The sequence below is a fragment of the Acanthopagrus latus genome, chromosome 17, assembly GCF_904848185.1.
Source record: "Acanthopagrus latus isolate v.2019 chromosome 17, fAcaLat1.1, whole genome shotgun sequence".
Taxonomy (NCBI): Eukaryota; Metazoa; Chordata; class Actinopteri; order Spariformes; family Sparidae; genus Acanthopagrus; species Acanthopagrus latus.
The window spans coordinates 14,793,718-14,817,435 of NC_051055.1; the positions used below are offsets into that span (position 1 = coordinate 14,793,718).

At 42.8% G+C, this 23,718-nt stretch overlaps 3 protein-coding genes across 4 annotated transcripts; 1 reads left to right on the forward strand and 2 right to left on the reverse strand.

Moving 5' to 3' along the window:
• Window positions 1–308: 308 nt before the first annotated feature.
• Window positions 309–13,804, forward strand: si:dkey-34d22.1 (discoidin, CUB and LCCL domain-containing protein 1). Of its 2 annotated transcripts, none has more exons than XM_037074236.1 (15): window positions 309–534; window positions 3,116–3,337; window positions 3,926–4,063; window positions 5,602–5,653; window positions 5,743–5,815; window positions 5,903–6,036; window positions 6,146–6,183; window positions 6,461–6,631; window positions 6,856–6,968; window positions 7,108–7,282; window positions 7,371–7,463; window positions 7,633–7,726; window positions 8,607–8,644; window positions 8,732–8,842; window positions 12,152–13,804. In XM_037074236.1, the coding sequence occupies exons 1-15, from the start codon at window positions 432–434 to the stop codon at window positions 12,544–12,546; spliced, it is 1,950 nt and encodes a 649-aa protein (XP_036930131.1). In that variant the 5' UTR covers window positions 309–431; the 3' UTR covers window positions 12,547–13,804. The 2 variants fall into 2 exon arrangements, with proteins under 2 accessions (XP_036930131.1, XP_036930132.1); XM_037074237.1 differs by having other exon boundaries at window positions 8,735–8,842.
• si:ch211-79k12.2 (uncharacterized protein LOC568844 homolog) lies at window positions 12,844–16,700 on the reverse strand. The gene is made up of 3 exons (XM_037074238.1): window positions 16,362–16,700; window positions 15,935–16,217; window positions 12,844–15,856 (listed from the first exon to the last, which is right to left on the reverse strand). The coding sequence occupies exons 1-3, from the start codon at window positions 16,386–16,388 to the stop codon at window positions 14,352–14,354; spliced, it is 1,815 nt and encodes a 604-aa protein (XP_036930133.1). The 5' UTR covers window positions 16,389–16,700; the 3' UTR covers window positions 12,844–14,351.
• A 1,187-nt stretch (window positions 16,701–17,887) lies between these two features.
• Window positions 17,888–23,718, reverse strand: wu:fe05a04 (zinc finger protein 354C). Its single transcript, XM_037075501.1, has 4 exons — window positions 23,330–23,718; window positions 22,793–23,179; window positions 20,485–21,437; window positions 17,888–19,857 (listed from the first exon to the last, which is right to left on the reverse strand). Exons 2-4 carry the CDS (start codon window positions 23,154–23,156, stop codon window positions 19,171–19,173), a joined length of 2,004 nt encoding a protein of 667 aa, XP_036931396.1. The 5' UTR covers window positions 23,157–23,179; window positions 23,330–23,718; the 3' UTR covers window positions 17,888–19,170.

The window sequence follows — 23,718 nt, forward strand, 5'->3', positions numbered from 1 at the left end:
GGCAGGGTTTGCACTTAGTTTAATGACAGAAATGTATGTGTGTCGGCAAGTCACACAGAGAGAGTATTTCAAACATGTTTGTGACTTTTGAACGCATCTTTAACCTTTTTGAAATGATATAATATAAAAGAACATGCCAATCTGATTTCCAGGTTCAGTGTTGCCATTTCAGCAGGAGGGTAAATCATTAACATTACGACTAACGGCTGGTCTGAGATCAGCACACTCCTACAAATCAGCTCACCCCTATTTGGCAATGGAATGCCTGGGATTGTTTGATTGACACTCCCGGAGAACCAATGAAAGGCCGAGCTTGCCGCTAGAGGCCAATGGTAAATATTCAGTACTTTGTATTCCAACTTTTTACTGAGGCCAGAAGCTCGAGCCATCCGGGCTTGCACCTTACTTTTCCACGCTGAGCTCTGGAAAACATGCCTGCAAAGTGCGAAAACATCCAGGATGCTTTGAAGTCTCTAATTGCCGCTTTCTGGATCACTTTTAGCGTCTGTTCCGTTGGTGTTGACGGTCAGGAGGGTAAGAAAAACATACTTTTATTGACGCTTTTTGATAAGATAACGAATGTGACGCGAGGGTTTATTTCAAACATCTTGCTAGCTAACTGCTACCTCTACGAGCTGCCGTAACACATTAATTGCAAGTTGTTGCTTTTTTTACTCAATGGTCTGTTTTTGTGTGTTGTGGTGTGATTTTAAAGCTGAACTGTGACAAGCACCAGTGAGCAACAGGCTTTAAAACAGCCTTTGCATCCTACGTATACTAATGAGGATCATAGAAACGTCCTCCTTTCGATTACAACATTTTTCTTAAGCTGTTAATTTATTTCACCTTACTTACACGGTCGGTACTCTGTATCACCATGTGTGTATGCACACATCCTGACAGTTTTTGACATGTTCGGCTGTCAGTTCTACTTTTATGTCGTAAACGACAAGAAACTTAAATTTCTCTAACTTTACTTCATGTGTTTTGTTTGGTTGCAAATTCCTTAATTTCATGTTGAAGTAGGTGCTCAGGTCGAGCATGTGATGTCATGCAAGCATTCTTTACATACTCTTCCCTTACTGCATGTTTACCTACTGATCTCTGCTCTCAGCTCACCTTTCCTTTCCAACAAGTTTCTTTCAAAACAGCACTCAAGTCTGCATGCAGTATGAATCACAGTGACCACACATATACACAGACAAACAGAAAAGGCAATTTATTGCCCCGCAGACTCTGACTGTAAAACACTCACCCATACCACTAATCCTTTTTGTTGTTTTTTTGTCTGTCTCTGGGACTTTGGTTTCCTCACATCAGAAGATGATTAAGTCCAGGGTCAAGTAGTTATTCTGAATCACATTATACGTGCTTGCAAGTATGAAGAGAGCTTTGGTGGGGCCAGTGTATGGGGAAAACATTTTAACCTGGGTGTTGTAATGCTGTGATTGACACACAAGACAGGGTAAGGCAATGTAGTGACAGGTAGCACAGGTGAACATCCTGTCTGCCAGTGTGGACCTGTAAGGGCCTGCCAGAAAAGCTTCAAGTGAAAAACAATGTCGCTGGGCTGCTTTTGATTGTCTGCTATCCTGCCACCCAGTTCGACTCCAGTTTTCTGTAATTCACCAACTGGTCAGAACAGGCTGAATACATATTCTTGTCTGTGTAAAACTTGAAAACAGACTGGCCTGGAGACAGACTTAGGTGAAAAGGTTCAGTGAGCAGGGGAAGATTACCGGCCACCCAGAACTTCCTCAGCACTGCAGCCTCTGTGGCCTCCCACCGGAAGGTGACAGATCCACGCTCTGTTGCCCGCGGTTACAGTATGTGGCTGTGGCATTTCCAGGGAATCCTTTGGGGGTTTGAGGAGGGGCAATAACATCCAAAGGTTTATGGTTTTAGGAGCTGCCGAGCTGTCGGGAAGTAGGGGGAACGGCTGGTGTGATGCAGGAAGTGTGTGACAGAGGGTGAGCGGAAGGTTATCCTCCTGTTTCCCCACAAACAAATCTCCAGGAGCCTTATATGGAAGACAGGGATTGGGATGGTGTGTAGGCTCAGATGTACCCCTGGTGCCTTTTTCAAGTTTTGACCATTCTTGGAACACTTCACTATTTGACATTTTGCTCACTGGTTTTGAGACAGCCGCCCCCACAGCACTTATCTGTGTGTGACCACTGTGGGAATTGAGTCATTCATTTTCTGTGCACTACAGGGATGTTAGAGGGTCTAAATATTTGTGTTTCCTGTTCCAGATGAAGTGTTAGTCACAGCCACCGCAGGTCAGAGGAAGTAATGAATCAACACTTATAAAATTATTATTCACATGGAATGTAGTGCAAGGTCAGGGACAACATCTTTTTAGATACAATAAGAAAATATAGCATACAGCACCTTTTGCAGTATATCCATTGTACAGGTCTTCATCAGCAGTTTTGTCATCTCACAGTTATGATCTAGTATGAGTATAGGAGTAGGAGTATAAACATGCCCTTTTCTGTTTTACATGTTCAGAAATATTTTACTCCTCTGTCTTAAAATGGTGCTTGAACTAACCCTTAATATTTTGTGGATTTAATTGAGAGAATTAATGACAAAACTGTCTGCGGTTGTGTTATTTTGGCTTGATCTAAGCTTGAGGTGCTCAGCTGGTAAATGTTCATGTTGTGGAAGTGAAACTTACTATTGATACTTTGATAACTATCAGATGTGTGAGAAATAAATATTTCTTGTTATTCAGGAATGACAGTATCCTTGTATGATTAAAACAATGAGAGAATTAATCAATTGGCCAATCAATAGAAGATCAAAAGGCAAACATTTTAATAATTTTGGTAAAAACATTTTTACGTCATTTTACATTTTGTTAAGAATTTCATTAATTACATTATTTAAAAACCCAAATAACTGAACTGTTGCTATTGTCAAATTTTCAGCCAGCACTGAAAATCCAAATTGGTTAGGTCACTAAACAGACAACTATTTGGTAAAAAAGTTAATAAGCGTCCAAAGTGGTCAGGGTCTTATTCAGAAATAAGTCCAAGTGTTGGAGTTACATGATGAATTAATGGCTTTCTCCTATCTCAGCCTCCGTATTGTCCTTGTATTCTTTCAGGTAATGGCTGTGGACACACAGTGCTGGGCACAGAGTCTGGCACACTGGCGTCGCAGAGCTACCCAGGCACCTACCCGAGTAACACCTGGTGTAAGTGGAGGCTCCGCGTGGCGGAGGGTCGCACGCTGCGACTGCTGTTTGGGGATTTTGACATTGAAAGCAGTCCAGGCTGCAGCAACGGCTCTCTCGTGATCACTGACATCAATGGAGAACAAAGTCTGGGTAAGCTTGTTCAGAAGTTGTCTTGTGTCTCTTCCATTTATTCTTTACTAGAATACCTGCTGATAAACTTTATGTGCCCTGTCATTACTGACGTTTCCTCAGCAAAGACTGTGGAATACACACAGGATGCCATTCCATTGACACATTGGCTGAAGAGGCAATCCCAGTTTCACAATCAACACATGCACATCTTCCAACCAGAAATTTTCATTTTGTGTCTTGAGGGCATAAATAATTGACAGCACACCAAAATGAGGCTTTCAGAAGATGGAAATATTGTGCTAGGCTGCATTTGTGTTTATTATCAGATTCCACAGAGCTGGCTCATAACTTTTTTTATTGTGTCTGATGAGGAGGTGTTCTTACATGTCGATTTCCCACGTGACAGTCTCTCTGTAGGTATGAGATACGAACATGGCAGGAAACCAACAGCAGTGTTAGACGGACTTAAATAATATTACATTTGATGATAAATACTGACTAAGCGACTGATGATATTCCACTATTCAAAAATGTAATTTGCAGGATGTGTAGGCGTCTGTTTACATTGTATATTTGGAAAAAACATTTATTTGTGTTTATGTCCAGGTCCAGTGTGTGGGAAGCTTGATGCATCACAGAAGAATGTGACACTTAAAAGTAGTGAAGTAATAATAATCTTCAGGTCAGGCCCTCACCGCTCTGGTCGAGGGTTTCTACTGTCCTACGCCTCAGACCAGTATCCAGGTATGATATTTGTGACCAATTGATTACTATTTGTGAAGTACCTACCTGGTTGTAATAAGAAAATGAATGTTGCTGTTTGCTCATTTACAAGTGTACGCTCTGTGTGTGTGTGTGTGTGTGTGTGTGTGTGTGTGTGTGTGTGTGTGTGTGTGTGTGTGTGTGGTCGTGAGTGCATGACTCACTTCTTATTGGCATTCATACTCCATCGCTATCTTTGCTCTGGCGTGTTTGCTCAGAAAGTCTCCTCTCAGGCTGAATAGAGTGAGGCCTCAGGCTTCAGTCTGTCGCTTGGAGTGGCTGCATTTCTTTTTCACTCCCCCTCCTCTTCATCAGCCAGTTAACCACTGCAAGCCCACAAACAACACTTTAACTCTCTCTCTAGCCATGCAACAGCAGACATGTGTGTAACATGTGTGTACAGACATTTATTAAAGGATTTAAATCCAAATTTAATGTTTCTGGATTGTGAGGATTCAAGTGATGCAAAGGTCAGGTCTTCCTGTGTATCATTATAATAACTATGTGGACTTGTTTAGTCTGAATGCTTGTCTATACTTAGAGATAGTTTCCTTTACTCTGGATGAAGTCATCCTTTTTCTGCAGTATGTATCATAGTTTCCTGTTTTTGACCAAGTTGTTGATGAAATCTGGCAGTGTCTGGAGCTAAGCCCATGTTCAGACATACAAACCGCTGTCTGTTAACTGTGATCACACGAGGACCACTCGCTGTACTCGTGAACTGTGACAAAGTCACAGTAACAAAGGGCTCAGTCACATCAACAACAGTGATGAGCGCTCATCCCCTTATATAGCACACTTAGAACATGTCTCACACAGAATCTGTTTGTGTGTGGTTGAGAGAATGGCGGGGCGTATTATGTAAGCCTGAGCTACTGACCAACACAGTGCTATTCAAGTCCACCAATACATTCTAGGGATGCATGGTATTTATCAGCTAAACATTGACATCGGTTGATATTCACCTTGGTGACTACTATCAGGACATAAGATTACATTAACTGATTGCAGTGGCAGATACCTGTCATGTCACATTCATGACCTATTGGCTTGTAACATGCCTGCCATCAGTTTATTAAGCTGTGCAAGTACAGAAAAACTCTTATTATTTAGTAGATGATTGGATAGCATGTTCAAAGGGTTTTTGAAGTAGTTGTTTTAAATACAGATTTATTTTTGTATGTGAGACAAGGTTATATTCTCAGGTTGTTTCATAAATGTATAAGATCAAATTACTACTGTAATGAAGGCTGAATGATTTTTAAAGGGTTAAATTATTTTTTTTATTAATATTTCTTTGTTTCCTTGATGCAAAAGGGAGAATCAGTAACAAATAAAACAAAACAAACAATTATAAAAACAGTTAAAGAAAAAATTAGCATTCAGACAGATCATTAATGAAATTATTGGCATCCCTGAATTTCACAGTTGTTCAATCCCTAATACATACTGCTTAAGAGTTTGAATGTGTTTTTGGCTGCGTTGATTTAAGTATATTTATGTCTGTTTTTCCATTGCAGATCTCATTTCATGTTTACAACGAGGATCTCATTTTAGCTCGCAGCATTTGAGGTAAGTGGTTGACCTCTACATTTCCCTCTATAGAATCTGTTTCCCTTCAACAGTGAGTGTTTCTCAACTGTTATTCCGCTGTCTCTCAGTGTTTACTGCCCTGCTGGATGTAAGAACGTCACAGGGGATGTTTGGGGAAACTCTGAACAAGGTTACAGAGATGTAAGTAAACATGTTTAATTTCATACAGTTGTATTAGACTTTTTGGACTGATGAGCTGAAGTTATTAATTGAATATCCCCTCTGCAGACCTCAGTCTTGTGCAAGTCTGCAGTCCATGCTGGAGCTGTGACTGATAGTCTGGGAGGTCATGTCACTGTGAATCGTGGGAGAAGTCTCACACTCTACGAGTCCACCTTTGCCAATGGAATCCTTTCAAAAATGTGTGTCTGCTGTGCTTGTATTCAGAAATTCAATCAGCTGATATTTGATTTACGGAGAAGACATGATATAGACTATGGAATGACCATTTAATTGTCTTCTGCTTGACAGGGGATCATTATCTGAAAAGAAGCTGCTCATCAGCAAAGGTATGAGCAAGACATTACATTAATCACTACATGTCATAGGAAGTTTTCAAAGGGCATACCCATTGTTTTTGCAGTTTCTGCCCCATTTACTACAAGTAACACATTACTTGCATGTCTGAATCCCTAGGCTTCCATTCCTTTCATTGTGGTATTCAAAAAGCTGTTTCTTTCATAATGCACTTCATCACATGACTGTAAAAGTCGTGGGCAATAAACAGGATTTTCTGTTTATGAAAACACTTTTATCAGTCTGTCCTTCCCTCTTGACCACAAACAGAATGCAACAACATCCTGAGTGTTTCTGGCTTAAATGCCTCATCATTCTGGGATAAAACCAGTCAGGAGAACTCAGTGGTCCGGTCCTCCAGAAACATACCCTGGGCAGCAGGCAGTAATGATCTGAACCCATGGGTGGAGCTGGAGCTGAGTGACAGAAGCACTATCACTGGTAAGAATGTCAAAATTACAAGGTTTCAAATATGTTTTGTTTAATATACTTTTAATGAAGCCCGTCTCTTGAATGGCTTTGTTGACAATAAGAAACATAATAAACATCACCAGATGTACCCTTTAAATGTTTCATTTGGCTGAATGTATCAGTTTTTTGTGTTAAGTGAAACCTCTTCCATCCCATCTCAAATGTTCAAAAAACATGCTCTTTTATTTTTTCAGGGATTATAACAACGGGATCAAATGAGTACTACATAGAATCATACATTCTTCTTTTCAGCAAGGACAGAAAGAGTTGGAAGCTTTACAAAGGTGCTCTCAGCAAAGAAAAAAAGGTATGCATTGTGCTAAACTCGCTGATGTTGACTTGATGGTTCCTATTGAGGCAAACAAAGCTGATATGACCACTGAGTTTGCACTGTAGGCTTCCTGATCTTCCCTGTAAATAATTAACTGGGTTGTCATGGTCCCCAGGTGTTTGAGGCCTACACCGATGGCCACTTGAGGGTTCTCAACAGCTTTTTCCCTCCTGTGGTGGCTCGGTTTATCCGGCTTCAGCCACTGAGCTGGCATGGCCGTGCCTCAGTTCAGGTCCAAGTTTTGGGCTGCCCCGTTGCCAAGGTCACACCAAGGTCACGCTCACCTGCTGGTAGATATTCTAACCACTCATCAGAAATTAACCTGACCTGTTGACAGTGTGAATTCATGTCTCGACTGATATTATGATGTTATGACAGAATCTCCACCCATCAAAGTGAACTTGGGCACACCACGCACAAGTCCCGCTCCCACTCCCACAGAGGGTCCAGTGTTGGTGGAAACAAGACTGAGTATGTACTTATGTCACCTAATTTCAAATGTGTACAATGAGGAAGAATATGTGTAAAAACAGTGTATTATATCCTTCTCTCATTCAGCATTGTGTACATTGCAATAAACTGAACTCATTCCTCACACTTGTACAAGTGTTTCCTCACTCACACACCTGTTCTCCTGCAGGTTCCAGTCAGCCAGTAATAGTGGCAGTGGGAGTGGTGCTGGCGCTGTTGATGTGCGGCAGTTGTTTGTTGGCTGGAGTCTGGTGGAAGCGAAGGTACTATATGTTAATACTGCACTGAATGTATTTATTTACTAGGTGCAGATGATTCATAATACATGAAGTACCGTCACTGTTCACACTTTGTTTTTCAGGACTGATACTGAGGTTGATGATGACTATACAACTATTTTTATCATTGATTCATTTGCTGATTATTCTTTTGGATTAATTTTTGGCTTTTTTTTTTGGCCTAGAAAAAGACTGAAAAAATTAATCCATTACAAAAATATTTGCCTATTAGGTTTCTGAAGACCAGTTAAAGCTAGAGTAGGTAATGTATTTTAGAAGCATTTTTTGTCATATTTGTTGAAATTCTCTTAATGTACTCAAACAAGAGCTCTGGCAAAAAATAAGTGCCAGAATTCAATGATTGGATGGATCAGCTGCCTGTCCATGTCGTCGGTACATGCACTCATTATGTATGACCAAAATCTTCCACAAGACTTGGTGGTTATAGTACTAAAGCCTTTAGCACGCTAGTCACACAAGTTCAAAGAGGAAGTGCAGCTAAACTTGCCCAATACTAACATGCTAGCTTGACAGCTGTACCCACTAACAATAACCATGTTCATTATGATAATGTGAGGTGTTTTCTTACATGTGATTAAGACATTAGGCAGTTAGCGATGACAACAATGCACTACGCTCCTCATGGGGGAGCAGCCTCTGAGGTTGACCTGAAAGGAGGAGTTATGATTTCTTTCAGTTGGATACCTTCAAAATTGAACTTCAAAATCTTGCTTTTGCTTACTTGGTTTCTCCAACTCATTCTTTCAGCTCTTGTGGTGATACTCCATTAGTCATAGCACACTTCACAAAAATGACATCTAGTGCATACAATACTTACTCAGTGTTCATCTTCTTCTCCATACAGAAAAAAAGATTCACAGCTGAAGTACTCCTTACCCACAAGTAAGTCAAGTGCTCTTTGACTGTTTTCCAGTATTTTTCAATCCTCAGTTAAAAAGCCTCTGACAATGTGTGTGTCTGTGTGTCAAGTAGATTGTCAGAGTTTCCAGGCAAAGAGTCTCCCCTGCCCACAATCAGACCTCATCTCCTACCCTCTGGAGCGAAATGTCCACGATGCTCTACCCAGCCCTCCTCTTAATGGTGAGAATTCATTGAAAAACCTTTTATACCAGAACACTGCTGCACCTCAGTGATACTGCAGTTACTATGAGCTGCTGCCTCTTTAATAGCTTTTTCATTGCCTATTCAGAGTTTACTGGTGATCTCAAGTTGTGAGCTCTGCCTGAACTCCTCCATGTTTCCTGCTCTAACAGTGTCTGGCTTCAGCGGTCAGTTTAAGGAGCTCATGCCAGGCCTGACAGGCAAACAGCTCTCTCTGCGGGCTGTCCATTCTTTGCCCTGGCTCAGCCCATCACCCAGTCACAGTATAAACATTCCTTTCTTTGGTCCACAGAGCCTGTCTGAAAGAGACCCTTTAATTGGAGCTCGATAAAGGGCGCTCAGCCTACTCACCACCACCACCACCAGTCCCCCTCTCAGCCTCCTCCATCCCCTCCCCCAGCAAGGGGGCCCTTCACTGATAAACAGGACAGCGGGTCAAAGCTAAGACAATCAAAGCCCTCACTAAAGCCCGTCTAATTAAAATAGCTCCGGCTCTGAGGCTCCCCGTGGGCTCTTGAGTAAGGTCTAGGCCTCCCACACCACTGCCTCTTCTGCGGGGGCAAACGGTAAAGGCTGGTCGGATATGAGAGCAACACTGTCGGCCCCCGTCCCCGTGATTAGAGAAGACATTGTTGGTGGCCAAGCAGCTCTTGCAGGGCTCCACGTTGGCCTGGTATGAGACTGCTATTGAGTAGAGGAGAAGCATTTCCCAGAAACTGCAGCACAAGATGTAATAGATCCTAAAATAGTTTTTTCCCTGCTGGTGAAAGGATGCTGCTCTGCTCCTGTTTAATGAAATCTTTTCATTACAGTAATGGAGGATTAGAACCGCTCATAAAGTGGCTGTTATATCCTTTGCATGTTCCAATATTGGCTGATCCAGATCCTAATAGGCCTTTGTATGTCTTGAGGTCTTAAAGATAGAGCTAAAACTGCTTAAGCTCTCCCAACATGCTCGTTTGAACCATACGTTGAGGTCTATTCTTCACCTTGGAATTGCATTTACTGTGAAAAAGAAAGGTTCACTTACTTAGCAATTTTGCAGCTTTTAGCAATACGCTCAAATGATATTTTAAGGTGTTTAAATGATTATTTAGAAGACATTTTATGTCAAGAGTTATGTTACTTTACTGTGATGGTCCACAGATGCCCTGTGATAGAATTAATGAAAATTAAATTTATTGGGGAAGCTCACTAGGAATAAGGACTCTTTCTATGTTTAAAGGGAGCCATTTAATCCTGCACAGAGGAGCACTGAAAGATTAAAGAGTTCCTGTTTCCATCCTTTAAAACATAATTCCTGTCAAACACCAGACACAGAGAAATTGACAGCTGCAACCTCATCTGGCAAGAAGGCTAAGACTCCGATGTAAAGCAAAACGGATCAGAGCCGCAACGCAAAGGACCTATATCCAGTGGAAACTGAGGCGACTCTTTAACCATTCTCATGGCTAAAAACAACACACAAAGAAGCTAACGTTAGCATTAGGCTAATACAAGCTGCAAAGGTAGCCAAGTAGGCAAACCTTACATATTTCATGACAATAACAAATTCCCCTGAAACAAAACAAATCATTACCGGTCCAACAGAAAGAGCAACCTCTGCATCCGGTTTCAGGCCCTTCACATGCCCCAGTTGTCGCCACCGCTCAAACGCCACACTGATGTTGACTCGGTCTGACTTCTTTCTTTATCCAGAGCCTATTTTGTGGCAACCATTTCAGCCTCAGGCTTTCTTCTCCTTCCCTTTTTAGCGGGGTGAGCTGTTACAAGTAACGCTGGCTGCATTTTCTCTGCCATTGTAACCAAATGAACGTCTTCTCCTGCAACTCCATATTTCTGCAGAGGAGTGTGCTGAATATTTCAGGTATCAGTTAAACGTAACGTGTGCACGCGCGGAGGAGGGAGGGACAGAGGGGGGCGCAGGCAGAACGAGACATGAAGGCATCTGACCAATCCGTGCTATTCGGGCCGAAAAGCACGGATTGGTCTGCTTTTTCTCAGTCCTGCAGCTGCCACAGCGGTCTGATTATTTTCGTTCCTTTTTCTGGATACATAATGTATTGACTACTCTCAGGAACAAACTGTGTTTCTGAACAACATTACAGACCCTAGCTTTAAACGTTGTAATTTTCCAAAATGTTATTTTAAAGAATCTTTGCACACCTGAATGTGTGACAGGTCCATTGGAGGATGGTGCAACTTGATGTGAAGGAGAAGTACTCCCACACAATGTCTCGCTTACTGCCTAAATGGATTTACACTGTCCAATCTGTTCAGGGAACTGATGAAGGTCTGACAGACCAAATCATTGTGTAAATATGTACTTTAGCATTCTCATTATTATCAATATTACACATAGTTTAATTAATATTAAGATTAAAATCCCATGCCTTTAAAATCTTGTTTACATTTACATTAGACAGCAAAAAAATCTGACAAAATCTCATCAAAAGCAGCCGGTTAAATGTAGTCTTCTTTTAATTGAAATACAATATATGCAGGATGTAGCCTGCACCTGCTCGGCAAGTTTCAGAGCTTGAGGTCTGCCATGCAAAGTTGTTTATAAAAATGATGTGCACAATCAGGGCCTGCCAGCTGGAGTATACTAGTAAAAGAGCACTTTACATGACAAGCTACATGAGAAAACACCAAAGTGATGGCTGCAAGGCAACATATGATAACATGGACAAACATTTCTTTTAAAATAGTCTCATCAGCTGTTACTGTCACAGTGATTGAGGCAAACTGTGAAACTTTTACAGAGCATGCAAAGTCCAAGAACAAAGAGTGTTTTAATGAGACGTTAATGAGAAGATTGATGCCACTTTCATATCTGTCTGTTCAGCCAGTTTCTTAGAACAAAGACTGGCAACAGGGGGGAAACAGCCAGCCAGCCTCTGGCCATCAGCAACAAAATCCGCCTACGAGCACCTATAAAGCTCTCCAAATAACACTTTAGTTTCTTGTTTGTTTAATTTGCACTAAAACTGACGTGTAAAACAGACTATTTGCCATTTTTACAAGCGATCACGTGCTGCACTACTTCTTGGCTGGGACCAGTAACTCTCTGGAGTCTCTGCTGGTTGCCTGGCAACTGCTCAGTGCTGACAGTGCCCACAGAACTGACCATACTACAAATTGAAAAAAACATATAAATCTAATATTAATATTGGACTGAAACTGATCTGGCATTTGTGTTGATTTTAGCTAATACCAATGCCAGTATTTGTTGCACCCCAAATTAATCAAAATTCAATCTCAGACTGTTTTTTCAATCTTTTCCAGACTATGCCGAGCCTGCTGTTGGACAGAAAGTTGGTTCAACTTTCAGACCCTCCTCAGACGAGGGCTACACCACCCCCTTCACCTTCAGCCACTATGACACTCCCGGAAACCTGCCGGAGTACGCTGAGCCTCTTCCCCCGGAGCCTGAGTACGCCACGCCGTTCAGTGAGCAGCTCTCGGACCCACACGGACCTCCTCTACCAGTCCCTAATTCTGGTACCAGGACAACGTCCAGCCACACTCAGTATGACTGCCCCTCACACAGGATGCTATCTAATGGCTACTGCACTCCTGCTCTACATGCCAGCGGCCCACGACCAGTCAGTGTTGTTTACGCTGAGCCCAAGTCATGTGACTCTTTACTACGTAAGCACACGTATGAGCAGCCGTTGTGAATACAGCAGACATGGAGAAAAAGACTCCTGAGACTTCTAAACTGTGACTTTGGAGCAGAGGACCACATGATGTGATCTCCAGTGGACACTAAGCTGGACAGGGTCGTCCAGAGCATACTGACAGAGCTGAACATCCAGCGAGTGATGTACAGAGTTAGGAAGATACTTTGGACGACTATGCATAAATGAGGGTACACCACTCAAAGTGGATGTGGATGCAGATATTTCCTTGTAGGAAGTATGTAGATGTACAGTGGAAATGTCCTGTGATGCACAGAGTGAATGCAGGTTCAGTCATCAGTGTCTCAGAGATACTGTTTATTGAAATGTTTAATCACAAACTGCACTTTCAGAAAACACATACAGCAATGTATGTCTATTTAACAGGTTAACGCAAAAATATACATATTGTGTGAAATTTGTGTTCACAATGTATAATTCCTACATGTTATAAAAAAAACTAAAAAAAACATTTACTAAGCACTATAAAGGGACACTGAAACAAATGGTTACATTTGATGCTATGATTGTGTGTAACCACTAGGTGGCTCTCTTTAGCTTTAAACATCTAACAGCAATGTTTGTGTGCTGGTTTCCTCAGATAATTACCATCCATTTCTAACATACTTACTGAAGTAACAAACGGTGGTTTAGAAAATGATTGGATTACAGTAGTGTAACTAAAAAGGCACAACAGGTAAGGTGATGCTGTGATTAGGAAGGAGGATCTGCCTAATGTGGTGTCCTTGAGCAAGAAACACATACCTCAGACAAACTCCAGAGCTGCTGTCATGTTGGCTGGCAGAATATCACAAAACCGTGACATTATAAAACAATTCCATTATGAGGAATTCTTGTTTTTTGAAAGTCTTTACCACGGTGCAGCAACTTTCCCATAAATGAGAAACACTTAAAGAATTAAGTGAAAATACCAAGGTATTCTTAATGTTCCATGCTATGCAAAGTCCTTTGGATTGTCTCAGAATTTGTATGGGAGATACAGGTCTTAAACAAATTAAATTACTAAAGATCTTAATTTGTTGTTAACACTGGCTGAAAATAGAAAATTGTACTTTTTCCTGTTACAAGGGTCAGGTGGCAGTGATAGTCATCCAGTATATACGAAAGTGTTACTAAAAGACCCTCAGAAATGTAATTTTCTAGAAATACTTTTGTGGTGTCACATTTAGCGATGAATTCGCTAACCTCTTCTTCAGCTGAGTAAGGCACAATAAAACAACTGTATTCAGAAGAAGTACTTGAGGAGTTGGCCTGGTGTGTGTTTAAGGTTATTTTAAGGTTGACCTCTAGCAATGATTAATCTGCACAAACGGACAAATGGATGCCTCAGTTACAAAAGTGTCAACCAATCTGAAAGTCATGGAAGCTCCTATCTGCCATTTAAAGAGAAAAAATGATCGAAACTAGTGCCCTAGTTTGGATTGTTTTTATAAATTTGATTTATCTCATAATTATGACTTTGCATCTCATTATTTTGATAATGTGATATCATTTTTTGGCAGAAATTGGCTTCCGTACAACTTTTATCTTATCATTAATCAGGAAAAACAGGCATAGTTTGGATTCAGAATATAAAATCTGAAGAATTCACTCTTGAAATCCTTTTAAGAAGTCACAAATCTGTAATTGAAACAATTGATTTAAGTCTATTAAAATTTTGTGCAATATCAGAGACTTTTCAAATTGAAAAGAGTCCCAACACGTTAACACCTTAAATGTTTTTTGTTTTGTTTTTTTACCTCTATTTGCTCTTTCCTTTCCAGGATTTTCATGTTGTGATGTATTCATAGACTGCTTTTTCCAACCCGCTCATTTGTGCTTAACTCTTTCCTCTGCCTCTGCCTCTGCCCCTCCTCCTCCTCCTCTTCCTCTTCCTCCTCCTGCTCTCTCCCCTCAGAGGAGTAGTGCATCAGAGTCTGGTGTCTGTTCCTGGACGGAGCATCCTTAAAACGCAGGCCGCAGTCCTCACATGCATACAGAAGCCCCTCTCTGTTGCCGCCTGGGTTTGCGCCCTCTGACTGAGATTTGCTCTCAAGCAGGACCAAAGAGGATGACGCGGGAGCATCTCTGACGCTCAGAGCTGCATGTGAGCTGCTTTCCGTGCTGTTGGCTGTGTTTAACCCGGCGCCTGCTGGGGGGAAAGTCCTGGGACGCCCGAGAGGATAACCGCGGCCTGCTGGTCCCTGAGATGCACCACCGGCTCCTGCTTCTCCGGTGTGTTCGGGGTTCAGTCCGTGGACTGTGCGGTAGTGGAAGCGGATCCCGGAGCGGTTGGAGAAGCCTTTCCCGCAGAGGCTGCAGATAAAGGGCCTCTCTCCTGTGTGGATGCGGGTGTGGATCTTCAGAGCACCCGACTGGGTGAAACATTTCCCACACTGGCCGCAGCGGTAGGGTTTCTCTCCCGTGTGGGTCCTCTGATGGGCCCTGACCCCGGCCAGGTGCGGAAACCCCCTGCCGCAGAAGCCGCAGGAGTACGGCCTCTCTCCCGTGTGAATGCGCCTGTGGATCTTCAGGGCCCCGGACTGGCTGAAACTCTTCCCGCAGTCGGAGCAGGAGTAGGGCCGGGCGCCGGTGTGCACGTTGAGGTGGATGCGGAGGTTGCTGTGCGAGTTGAAGGCCCTGCCGCACTCCGTGCACAGGAAGCCCGACGGTTTGTGCGCGTGCTCGGAGCGCTGGTGCTGCAGCAGCTGGGACGGTCTGGGGAAAGAGGCGGGGCAGTGCATGCAGGGGTGCAGCGACAGCATGTTCGCCCTGCCCCTCTCCTCGGGCTGCTGGCTTTGTCTGTGCTGCTGCTGCTGCTGGTGGTGGTGGCACTCCTGGGTACAGGCGGGCAGCGCGTGCGGGCAGGACAAGCAGGGGAAAGAGCCGGGGAGCTGTGGAGCGTGAGAGCGCGCGAGCTGAGGGCAGGGCAGGCACGAGGTGACGGGACAGTGGTGGTGGTGGAAGTGGTGGTGCGCGTGGGTGTGGGAGAACGGGGAGTCCGTGCCCTCCTGCTGGCTCAGGATCTGGGTGCAGGCTTGGAGGCCGCGATGGCAACACAAGCAGGGAAACATGGAGAGGTGGGACAGGGACGCTCTGGAGGGAGGAGCGTCCGGGTTGTGGTCCGGGCTCCGAGTCCCTCTGCCCGCCTCCTCCTCCCTCTGCGGTCGGCTGGACGTCCTGGTCTCCAGCTCAGGCGGCACGGTGGTGGTGCTGCTGCTGCTGCTGCTCGGCTCCGTGTCCGAAAAGTGGTGGCGTAAGGAGTACGTGGAGTAAGGGCAGCCTGGGCATGTGCAGGCATAATGCACATCTAGAAAAAGAAGCAGAGATTGGAGTGACATGAGGAATATTCACAGGAAAATGACTGCTGATCACTCTGAGCTCTCACCCTCCCTCCTGTCTCTGGCCTCTCCCTTCCTCTGCGCTGCCCCGGGCGGCATCTGTCTGCCAGGCCCTGCTTCAGACTTGTCTTGGGCAGGTCGAGGCGGTTGCAGAGCTTCAAGTGACACTATACCACCTACTCCACCTACTCCACCGCCTACGCCACCAGCAGAAGCAGCAGTCACGCCCCACGCTGCGTTCAGCACATCTGGCTGATCCTTTGAGGCGCTTCCAGATGTGATAAGCTCTCCAATGAACTGATGCATCTCCATCCAGGAGCACTGAGCATGCTGCAAGGAAGTAAAGGCACAGTTAGAGAGTCTGATCGCGTTTAACGAGTAAAAAGAAAAAAGGGGGGGCGCGTGGAAGCCTCACGACTGAAGCTGAAAACACTGGCTCCTCTCTGATTTTAAATAACTGGGTCGTCTACTTACAATGTCGCTGCACTTGTCTTTGTCCATGAATTTAAACCAGCGCTGGTGCTGCCGACAGATCCGCGGAGTATTCTTGACCTAAGCGATTTCAGCGCGGCAGACAAATCGATGAGAGCAACGCAATAACACACATGTTATTTATGACATGATCACGTCTCTGATGCAGCCTGCTCCCGTCAGAACATCGCCGTCACCCAGCGGACAGTGTATTTCCGGGTTGTGTGATCACGTGACATGGGTTGTAGATCCTTTTTTTTCTTCCTTTCACTTAAAAATACAAAATTCACTCGAAAAATAATCGTAAATAAATCAAATATGATTTGTTTTAATATTCAATATTTAAACAAAAAAATGAAATAAAAACGTGTGTGTGTGTGTGCTTAATGGTAGTTTGCGGGAAATGTAAAGTTGGTAGTCTGGTTTTGATTGAGGGAAAACTCCAAACAGCATATTACAGGAACACAGAGAGAAATTACAATAATTATCGTAAATAACAGACTACTACAATGTTGAACTTGGATGTGTTTTGACTAATTTAAGGTGCACAATGTCGTTTTGCCACCTTTGTAGCTTCTAAGTGGTCTCCGGAGACATTTTTTTCCTCTGAGAACAGCCTGTTTACTTATGGAAAACATAGAAACGTTTTGGAGTTTGTATTATTAACAATGTAGCCTAAATTTTAAAATTCCGAGTTTGAATTTCTTCTCTAAAACTACACAGTGCCCATTTACAAACAAATCATTCCCCAAATTAATCTGTGTATAATTTTTAACTAATCATCACAGTTGGATCATTATTATGACTCACTAATTAAATTGTGAGATTCACAATAGGACGTCAGTCCAGTGTTGTTGCTGTTTTTAATTATCGACTATTTATCGGTTACTGAACTGTGAAAATGATAGCTGATAAATATGGAAGCCATGACTGTGCTGTAATGGATTTAACAAGCCTAACAACTATACACACTGACAGTAGTGATATGCACCTTTCCAGTTTGTTTGTGTGTCAATAAACTGAGAGAAAAGAGGGAAACACAGAGTATGGCAAAATACAGAAATAGGAAAATGAAACCATCACTTATCTGTATCAGCCATGAGGAGCAGATAATTGCAGTTATCAGTAGTGAGACTAAAATATCTGTATCGTGCATCCCAAGTCACAAGCACTATACAGTAAATCCACATGGGAACAATGCTGGTTATGATAATGTTCTGAAATATATGATGAAAAACAGGATGTTCAGACATTTTAAATGTTTGTTTAGTCTAATCAGGCTGGGAAATTAGCACCAGCTTTCAGCCTAATGCTGATCAAATACAAAAGGGGCTAACAGATTTCAAAAAACATAATTACTAACTACTGAGTGGCTGGTAATTTTTATCCGTCAGTGGCTGGTAGGTGTTCACATTTTTAAAGAGTTAATTTCCCACCGAAACTGTCTCTTATGAGTGAACCACCAGCTCAATATTTTGCTCTCAGTCTCGTCTCATGTACACGCACAAGGCAACCAAGAATGACTGATCTCATTTAAAGAACAACTCTTTATTTTGCCTTGAGAAAAAAAAAACATCCAAAGATACCTGCAGACTTTAAAGGTTCAGTAATGACAGAATTATTGATCAGTACCATTATTTACATTCATTCAACAATAGTAATAAAAGGTCAAGTTCCGATATACACACAATGCACATTTCTTCAAGTTTCAGCTGAATACTATGAAATCCAGTGTTTTCATTCAACTTAATACATATTATTAAACCGAAAGTCTCCCCTCCCTCGACACACACAAAAACCAGTGCATAAAAAGGTAAAGACCAGGGATACGTTTAAATGAAGCGAGAAATCCTGCACAATATTGCATAGGCCTCGAGACCATTACAGTACCACTTTGCTCCCGTAGCTCAAGCTGAAAGTGTTACCCAAGACGCAGGTAAAACAAATGCAATAATGAGCTTAGAAACTTGGAATGTAAATTACAGAAGAAACAAAAAATGTTCTTACTCTAAACGACAGTTAAGTGTGAGAAAGACACTGGATTTCTTCAAGATGGTTGAAAAAGTAGAAAAACTGCTTTGTAATAGAAGAGTATGATGATAGATACTGATAATACAGACATATTATATACAATATTGAATAGTATGGCTGCATCTGAAACTCAACTCTTACATTCTATTCAGTATGATAAATCAGTATGCCAGATTTTTTTCGTATGGCTGACGGTGCATACTACTTCTGAGGAAGTATTACTGTACGCAAACACTGTACACCGAACCAGCATACATATCCCACAATGCAATGCAGGGGTGATGAAAATATCAACTACAAAACAGATCAAGCGACCAAGGCAGCTCTGGCATGTTAATAATGCTTCCATGTAAATGTAATATTGCATTTTGCTAGGTGCAACACGCCTTTTTTATTTTAGTTTATTGTTGGTGAGGGTTACCACGGTTACATGTCTTAAACCGACTTATAAAGTGACTTATGAAGTGAATGATAGTAGAAGCATCAAGAATGTAGTGCATAGTGTGAGATTTAGGACACAGTGCCAATCATTCTGGCTGTAGTTGACCACCTCTATATTTGGTTACGTAGTGACAGGTACAGTAAAAACAAAAGGTGTGTCCTTTGCAGGATTTAGGTGGGGAATGTGCTTACAGATGTTTTATTATTCTCGTTTTTGTGTGGCCTCATTGAAAATGTTAACTTATCTCTATCAGCATAAGGCCTTGAAGGAGGCCTTGGAAGGTTGACCTCCATTTTAATTTCTGTCTCTTTCGGCTGTCAAGATCTAGATGACCACAAATCAAGACTGAGGCTCGTCCTTAATGTCTATTATTAGTTTAGAGGAGAGATCCACTGGATCCATTCCAAACCTCTTCACTTCAGTTAATGTATCTGTCTCTCGTCGGTTTGGTTCAACATTTGCATTGTTATCACTGCTTTTAATTTCCTGTCTTTCAGAGCCTCCTGTAATCTCAAAGTCTTCTGGCTCACTTTTCACAGGACAAAGAGGAATGTCACCCACAGCAGACTTTGATGAGTTACACTTCCTAGACAAATCCAGAGGTGCATCGTATTCTAGATCCCGTTTGATCCCAGTTACCAAATCCAGGGGGGCATCGAGTGGCGCTCCGAGAGCAGCATTTGTTCTGAGGTGTTGCGGCTGGAACTGCACAGCTGAACCTGGTAGTGTTGGAGAGACTGCAGATGGGAGGGTCAGGCCGCTGGATTGAGTCGGACAGATGGGAACCAACAAAACAAGATTGACACCTGGAGGCGGTTGTTTGTCGAGGGTTAGCTTCCATAATCCATCTGCTGGACTGGAACCTGCAGACTCAGCCTCTGTCACGGGTCCTGGACTACTAGAATCATTCACCAGTGCAGCCGGCTTAGTGACTATGTTTGTTGGAGTCACTGAGTCTGGATTTGCTTTGAGCCTTTTTGCCTCGGGTGGAGAGCTCTTCGGGGCTGGGCGTTTTTTGGGTGCACTCTAACATGAGAAATACAACAAAAACAAGTAGAATCAAAAGAGACATGGAACTTGAGGTTTCAATACAAGTATAAGTTGTAGCATCAAAACACAGTGCATCTCCAAAAGGACATGTTTTGATGCTCTGAGACTCAGCTGCCAAGTTCTTGTAATTTTCTTGTATCAAGATGTTGCTTTGAATTTGCTTCCAAATTCTGGGTCTTACAGTTTCTGCTCTTACATGCAGCTTCAAGATGACAAATGCACATTTAATAATTACCTGACTCAAGCAATTTTCCTATCACTACAATTTCATTTTCATATGAGGTTGAGTCATTCAAAGTTTATTCTTGCTAGGCTTAAATTAAACCACCTGCTGTCTGGGTAGGACAGAAATCACTTTAAAAATGAGTCCCTTAAAGAGTAACTTAACACCACTGCTAAATCTTGCTAAATGTGCAGCAAGCATGCTTCGGACCACACCCCACCATGCCCTTATTGCTGGGTGTGGTGGGTACAACAGGTTTAACAATCTACCAGAGAAGGATCTGAAATATAGCTTGTCAGCCTGGTAAAACCTATTATCTGTATTAAACAAAATATATTCTCCCTCTCAAACTTTACATCACTGTATTGGCTCACACTCACCGCAGGCTGGGGTGTTTGTCCACAGGTCTTCAGGTGGCTGTCGTAGCTTTGCTGGTGGGGAAATCCCAGTCCACAGCTCTGACAAAGGCAAGGGGCATTCCCTGCATGACCGCCCATGTGAGACATTAAAAGCAAGGCCGAGCGGAACCCCTTTCCACATTCTGCACATTTCAGCACTCTCTGATGAGCCCCAGCGTGTTTCTTCAGCTCCTCTGTAGTGACAAATCTCTGTCCACACTCCAAACATCGGATCTCATCCCCTTTAGGCTCCTGGTTGCCCCAGCAGCCGGTGTCCTTTTTGTGTTGCTGGAAGTCCTCCTGACTGAGAAACTCTCTCAGACAAGCCACGCAGTGAATGCGCTGGGGTTCACATTTGTGCTGCCGGTACAGTTTCGCCAGGCGGAAGTGGCGGTGGCATCGCATGCATGTGTAAGGCAACAAACCGAGATGGGAGAAGCTGTGTTTCAGGAGAGCATTCTTGTTAGTGAAGATCTTTGTGCAGTCTGTGCATTTAAAACTGTTGAAGCACGTCTTCTTCTGATGACGTATGAGGGATTTTTGACAGGAGAAATTACGGCCACATTTATCACATGCAATATACATTAGATCTTTGTGTAACTGCACATGATATTCACACTCCTTCAGGTTAGTAAACACACGTTTGCACAGGTCACACTCATAAAACTCATCCTCAGGGTGATTTCTTGACAGGTGGGTGGTCAGATCGTCCTGTGACACAAAGCACTTCAGACAGACGCGGCACTGGAGACGATCCTGTTTGATCTGGGCGTGTGTGCGCAGGTGGACTCGGTAATTGTAATTCTGGCAGAAGCGCTTTCCACATTCGGCACAGCAGTACGGGCGAGCTCCAGTGTGCAAATTCATGTGGTCCTGAAGTTTGAATTTGGATGGCAGCTGGAGATCACAGACACTGCAGCGGGAGTCACCCAACTCTGTAGAAAAGAGAAGGAGAGTCAATAACATTCTTGTTGTCAGGTTTCCCCCAATGATGCTCATACAATACATATCAATATAATATAAACATAACACAAAAAAGTGTAGGAACAACTTTGAATATATGTAATAGAATGAAATCAAATTAACAGGCATATAAAATATATTACTATGTTGGACTAGTGTACAGTAGTAAAATGATTTAACTGTAATGTAAACAAGTTATGCAGTAATGTAGAACATGTATAAGCTTAATGAAATTCTGTTATAGACACATTATCTGAATGTAAAGCAAATAAATATCCAGCATCTACTGTGATGGTTTTAAAGTGCAGCAAGAGCAGGGCTGCCCAAACTGGGGCGTGTAGAACAAAGCTGCCCACCACATGGTTCAATTTGGCTAAATATTGTTAAATGTTTGGACACTCCTGTGCAAGAGGATTCACACAAATATGACAACCGATTTTAAGTCAGATCATGATTGAGCATGAGAAAAAAAAAGATCATGATTTTATAAATAACATGCAAATGCATGAATGATTTATCAGCCCACATACACTCACTCATGATTTTCAAAGGGATAGCTGGGGGAATGGGGGAATTTAAGAAATATACACAGTAATGATAATTACCATAATAATACCAAAGCCAGCAGTGTGTTGGTCTGTCTATCAATAGTTTTAAAATTTCACACACACAGATCACAAGCATATATACAGTACTCAAAACTAGTTTGACACTAGGATACTGGGATATGGCTGCACATATGCATGTCAAATGAAATGTGTTGCATTATTCTGGGAACCAAAAGTATTAACAAACACCAAATAAAAGCAGATATGTCACAGAATAAACAATTAAGTGAAGCACTTATTATACATATTTCCCCAACTACAACAGCTTGGGGCTTTGCTTTCTAGAAAATGTGACAGAAACAGGAGTAAATCCTGCATTTGTTTTAGGTCTATTTTCAGTGGTGGATTACTACAAGTTTGGCACTGCAGCAGTAAGTACTTCTGGCAGCAGGACAGTGTAGGTAGGTGTAATCAGGTTACAGTAAACTACAGCGCTCAGATTCATCATAATGATGGAACATGTCACCCAGTGCAACAGTGTGGTTTATTTGTGTTATGGTTGGAAATTTTGGTCAAAATGGTGATCAATGGCGAAGAGAAACGAGGTGTATCAGGGTTTAGCTGCACAGACAGTGCTCGTCAGCAGGATCAATTCACTGATGGTTCCTATCTTCTCATGTTGACATATTCAGTTAGAGAAATTGCACAGCAAACTATAATCACTGGCTCTATAACGACAAACTACTGGATCTTTTTGAGTCAAAGACAATCATTCCTACCATTGTTGAGTCCTTCCTCGTCCTCATCATCCTCATCCACCTCTTCTTCTTCATACATCTCTGACACGTCGCTGTCATCTGAGTCATCCTCCTCCTCCTGTGCAGTGTCACCATGTTTCTTTCCTTTGTTATCCTGTCCAGTGATCAGCTGTGGAGGGTCTGTGGTGTCAGCTCCAGCAGTCACATCATGTGCTGAGGGCTCCGACGGCTCATCATGCGCCGTCTCTTTGTCAGCTTGCTCGTCTTGTAGACTTTGCGCGGAGTTTAAGGATTTACAGCGTCCTGTCTCGATGTTTGAGGTCGGCAGGATGTCTGGAAATCCCAACTCTGTCAGCTGGATATCGATGGTGTACTCAATGGACATGACTGCTGGCTGGGCTGAGAAGGCTGCAGGAGTCATGACGGGCAGAGAGGGACAGGTCTTTACTGAGCATTTTGTTTACACGCCCACAGTAACGGGCTGAAATTCACCACACTAGCTCAGGGTTCTGTTTATTAATACACAACAGTGTTGTAATAAATGTTCTTTTGGCTTACCTGTCGAGGGACTACATGTGTGGCTGCTGTCGTCGGTCTTTGTCTTCTTCCTGGTACCTTTTTATGGAGCTTGACGCTCACCTTTCCCGAAGACAGCCATGGTCGACACACCTTAGCGTTGCTCACCTGGCAGGAGGAGCTGCTGATGGTACGCCGTCCCTCAAGGCTTCACCCTCCTGGTTTTCTTTTTCTTTTCTTTTCTTTTCTTTTCTTTTTTTGTTATCCCGACAACAAACGTGAGGCGCGTGTCGTAGGAAAAACAGAAACAAGGTTCGCCAACACGACGTGGAGGTAGAGGTAACAATTAGCCGTTTAGCTAGCAGCAGACCTACTAACTGGCGCAACCCCGATGGATGAGAGAGGGGAGCTGAAAATGAGGGAAGCAACTG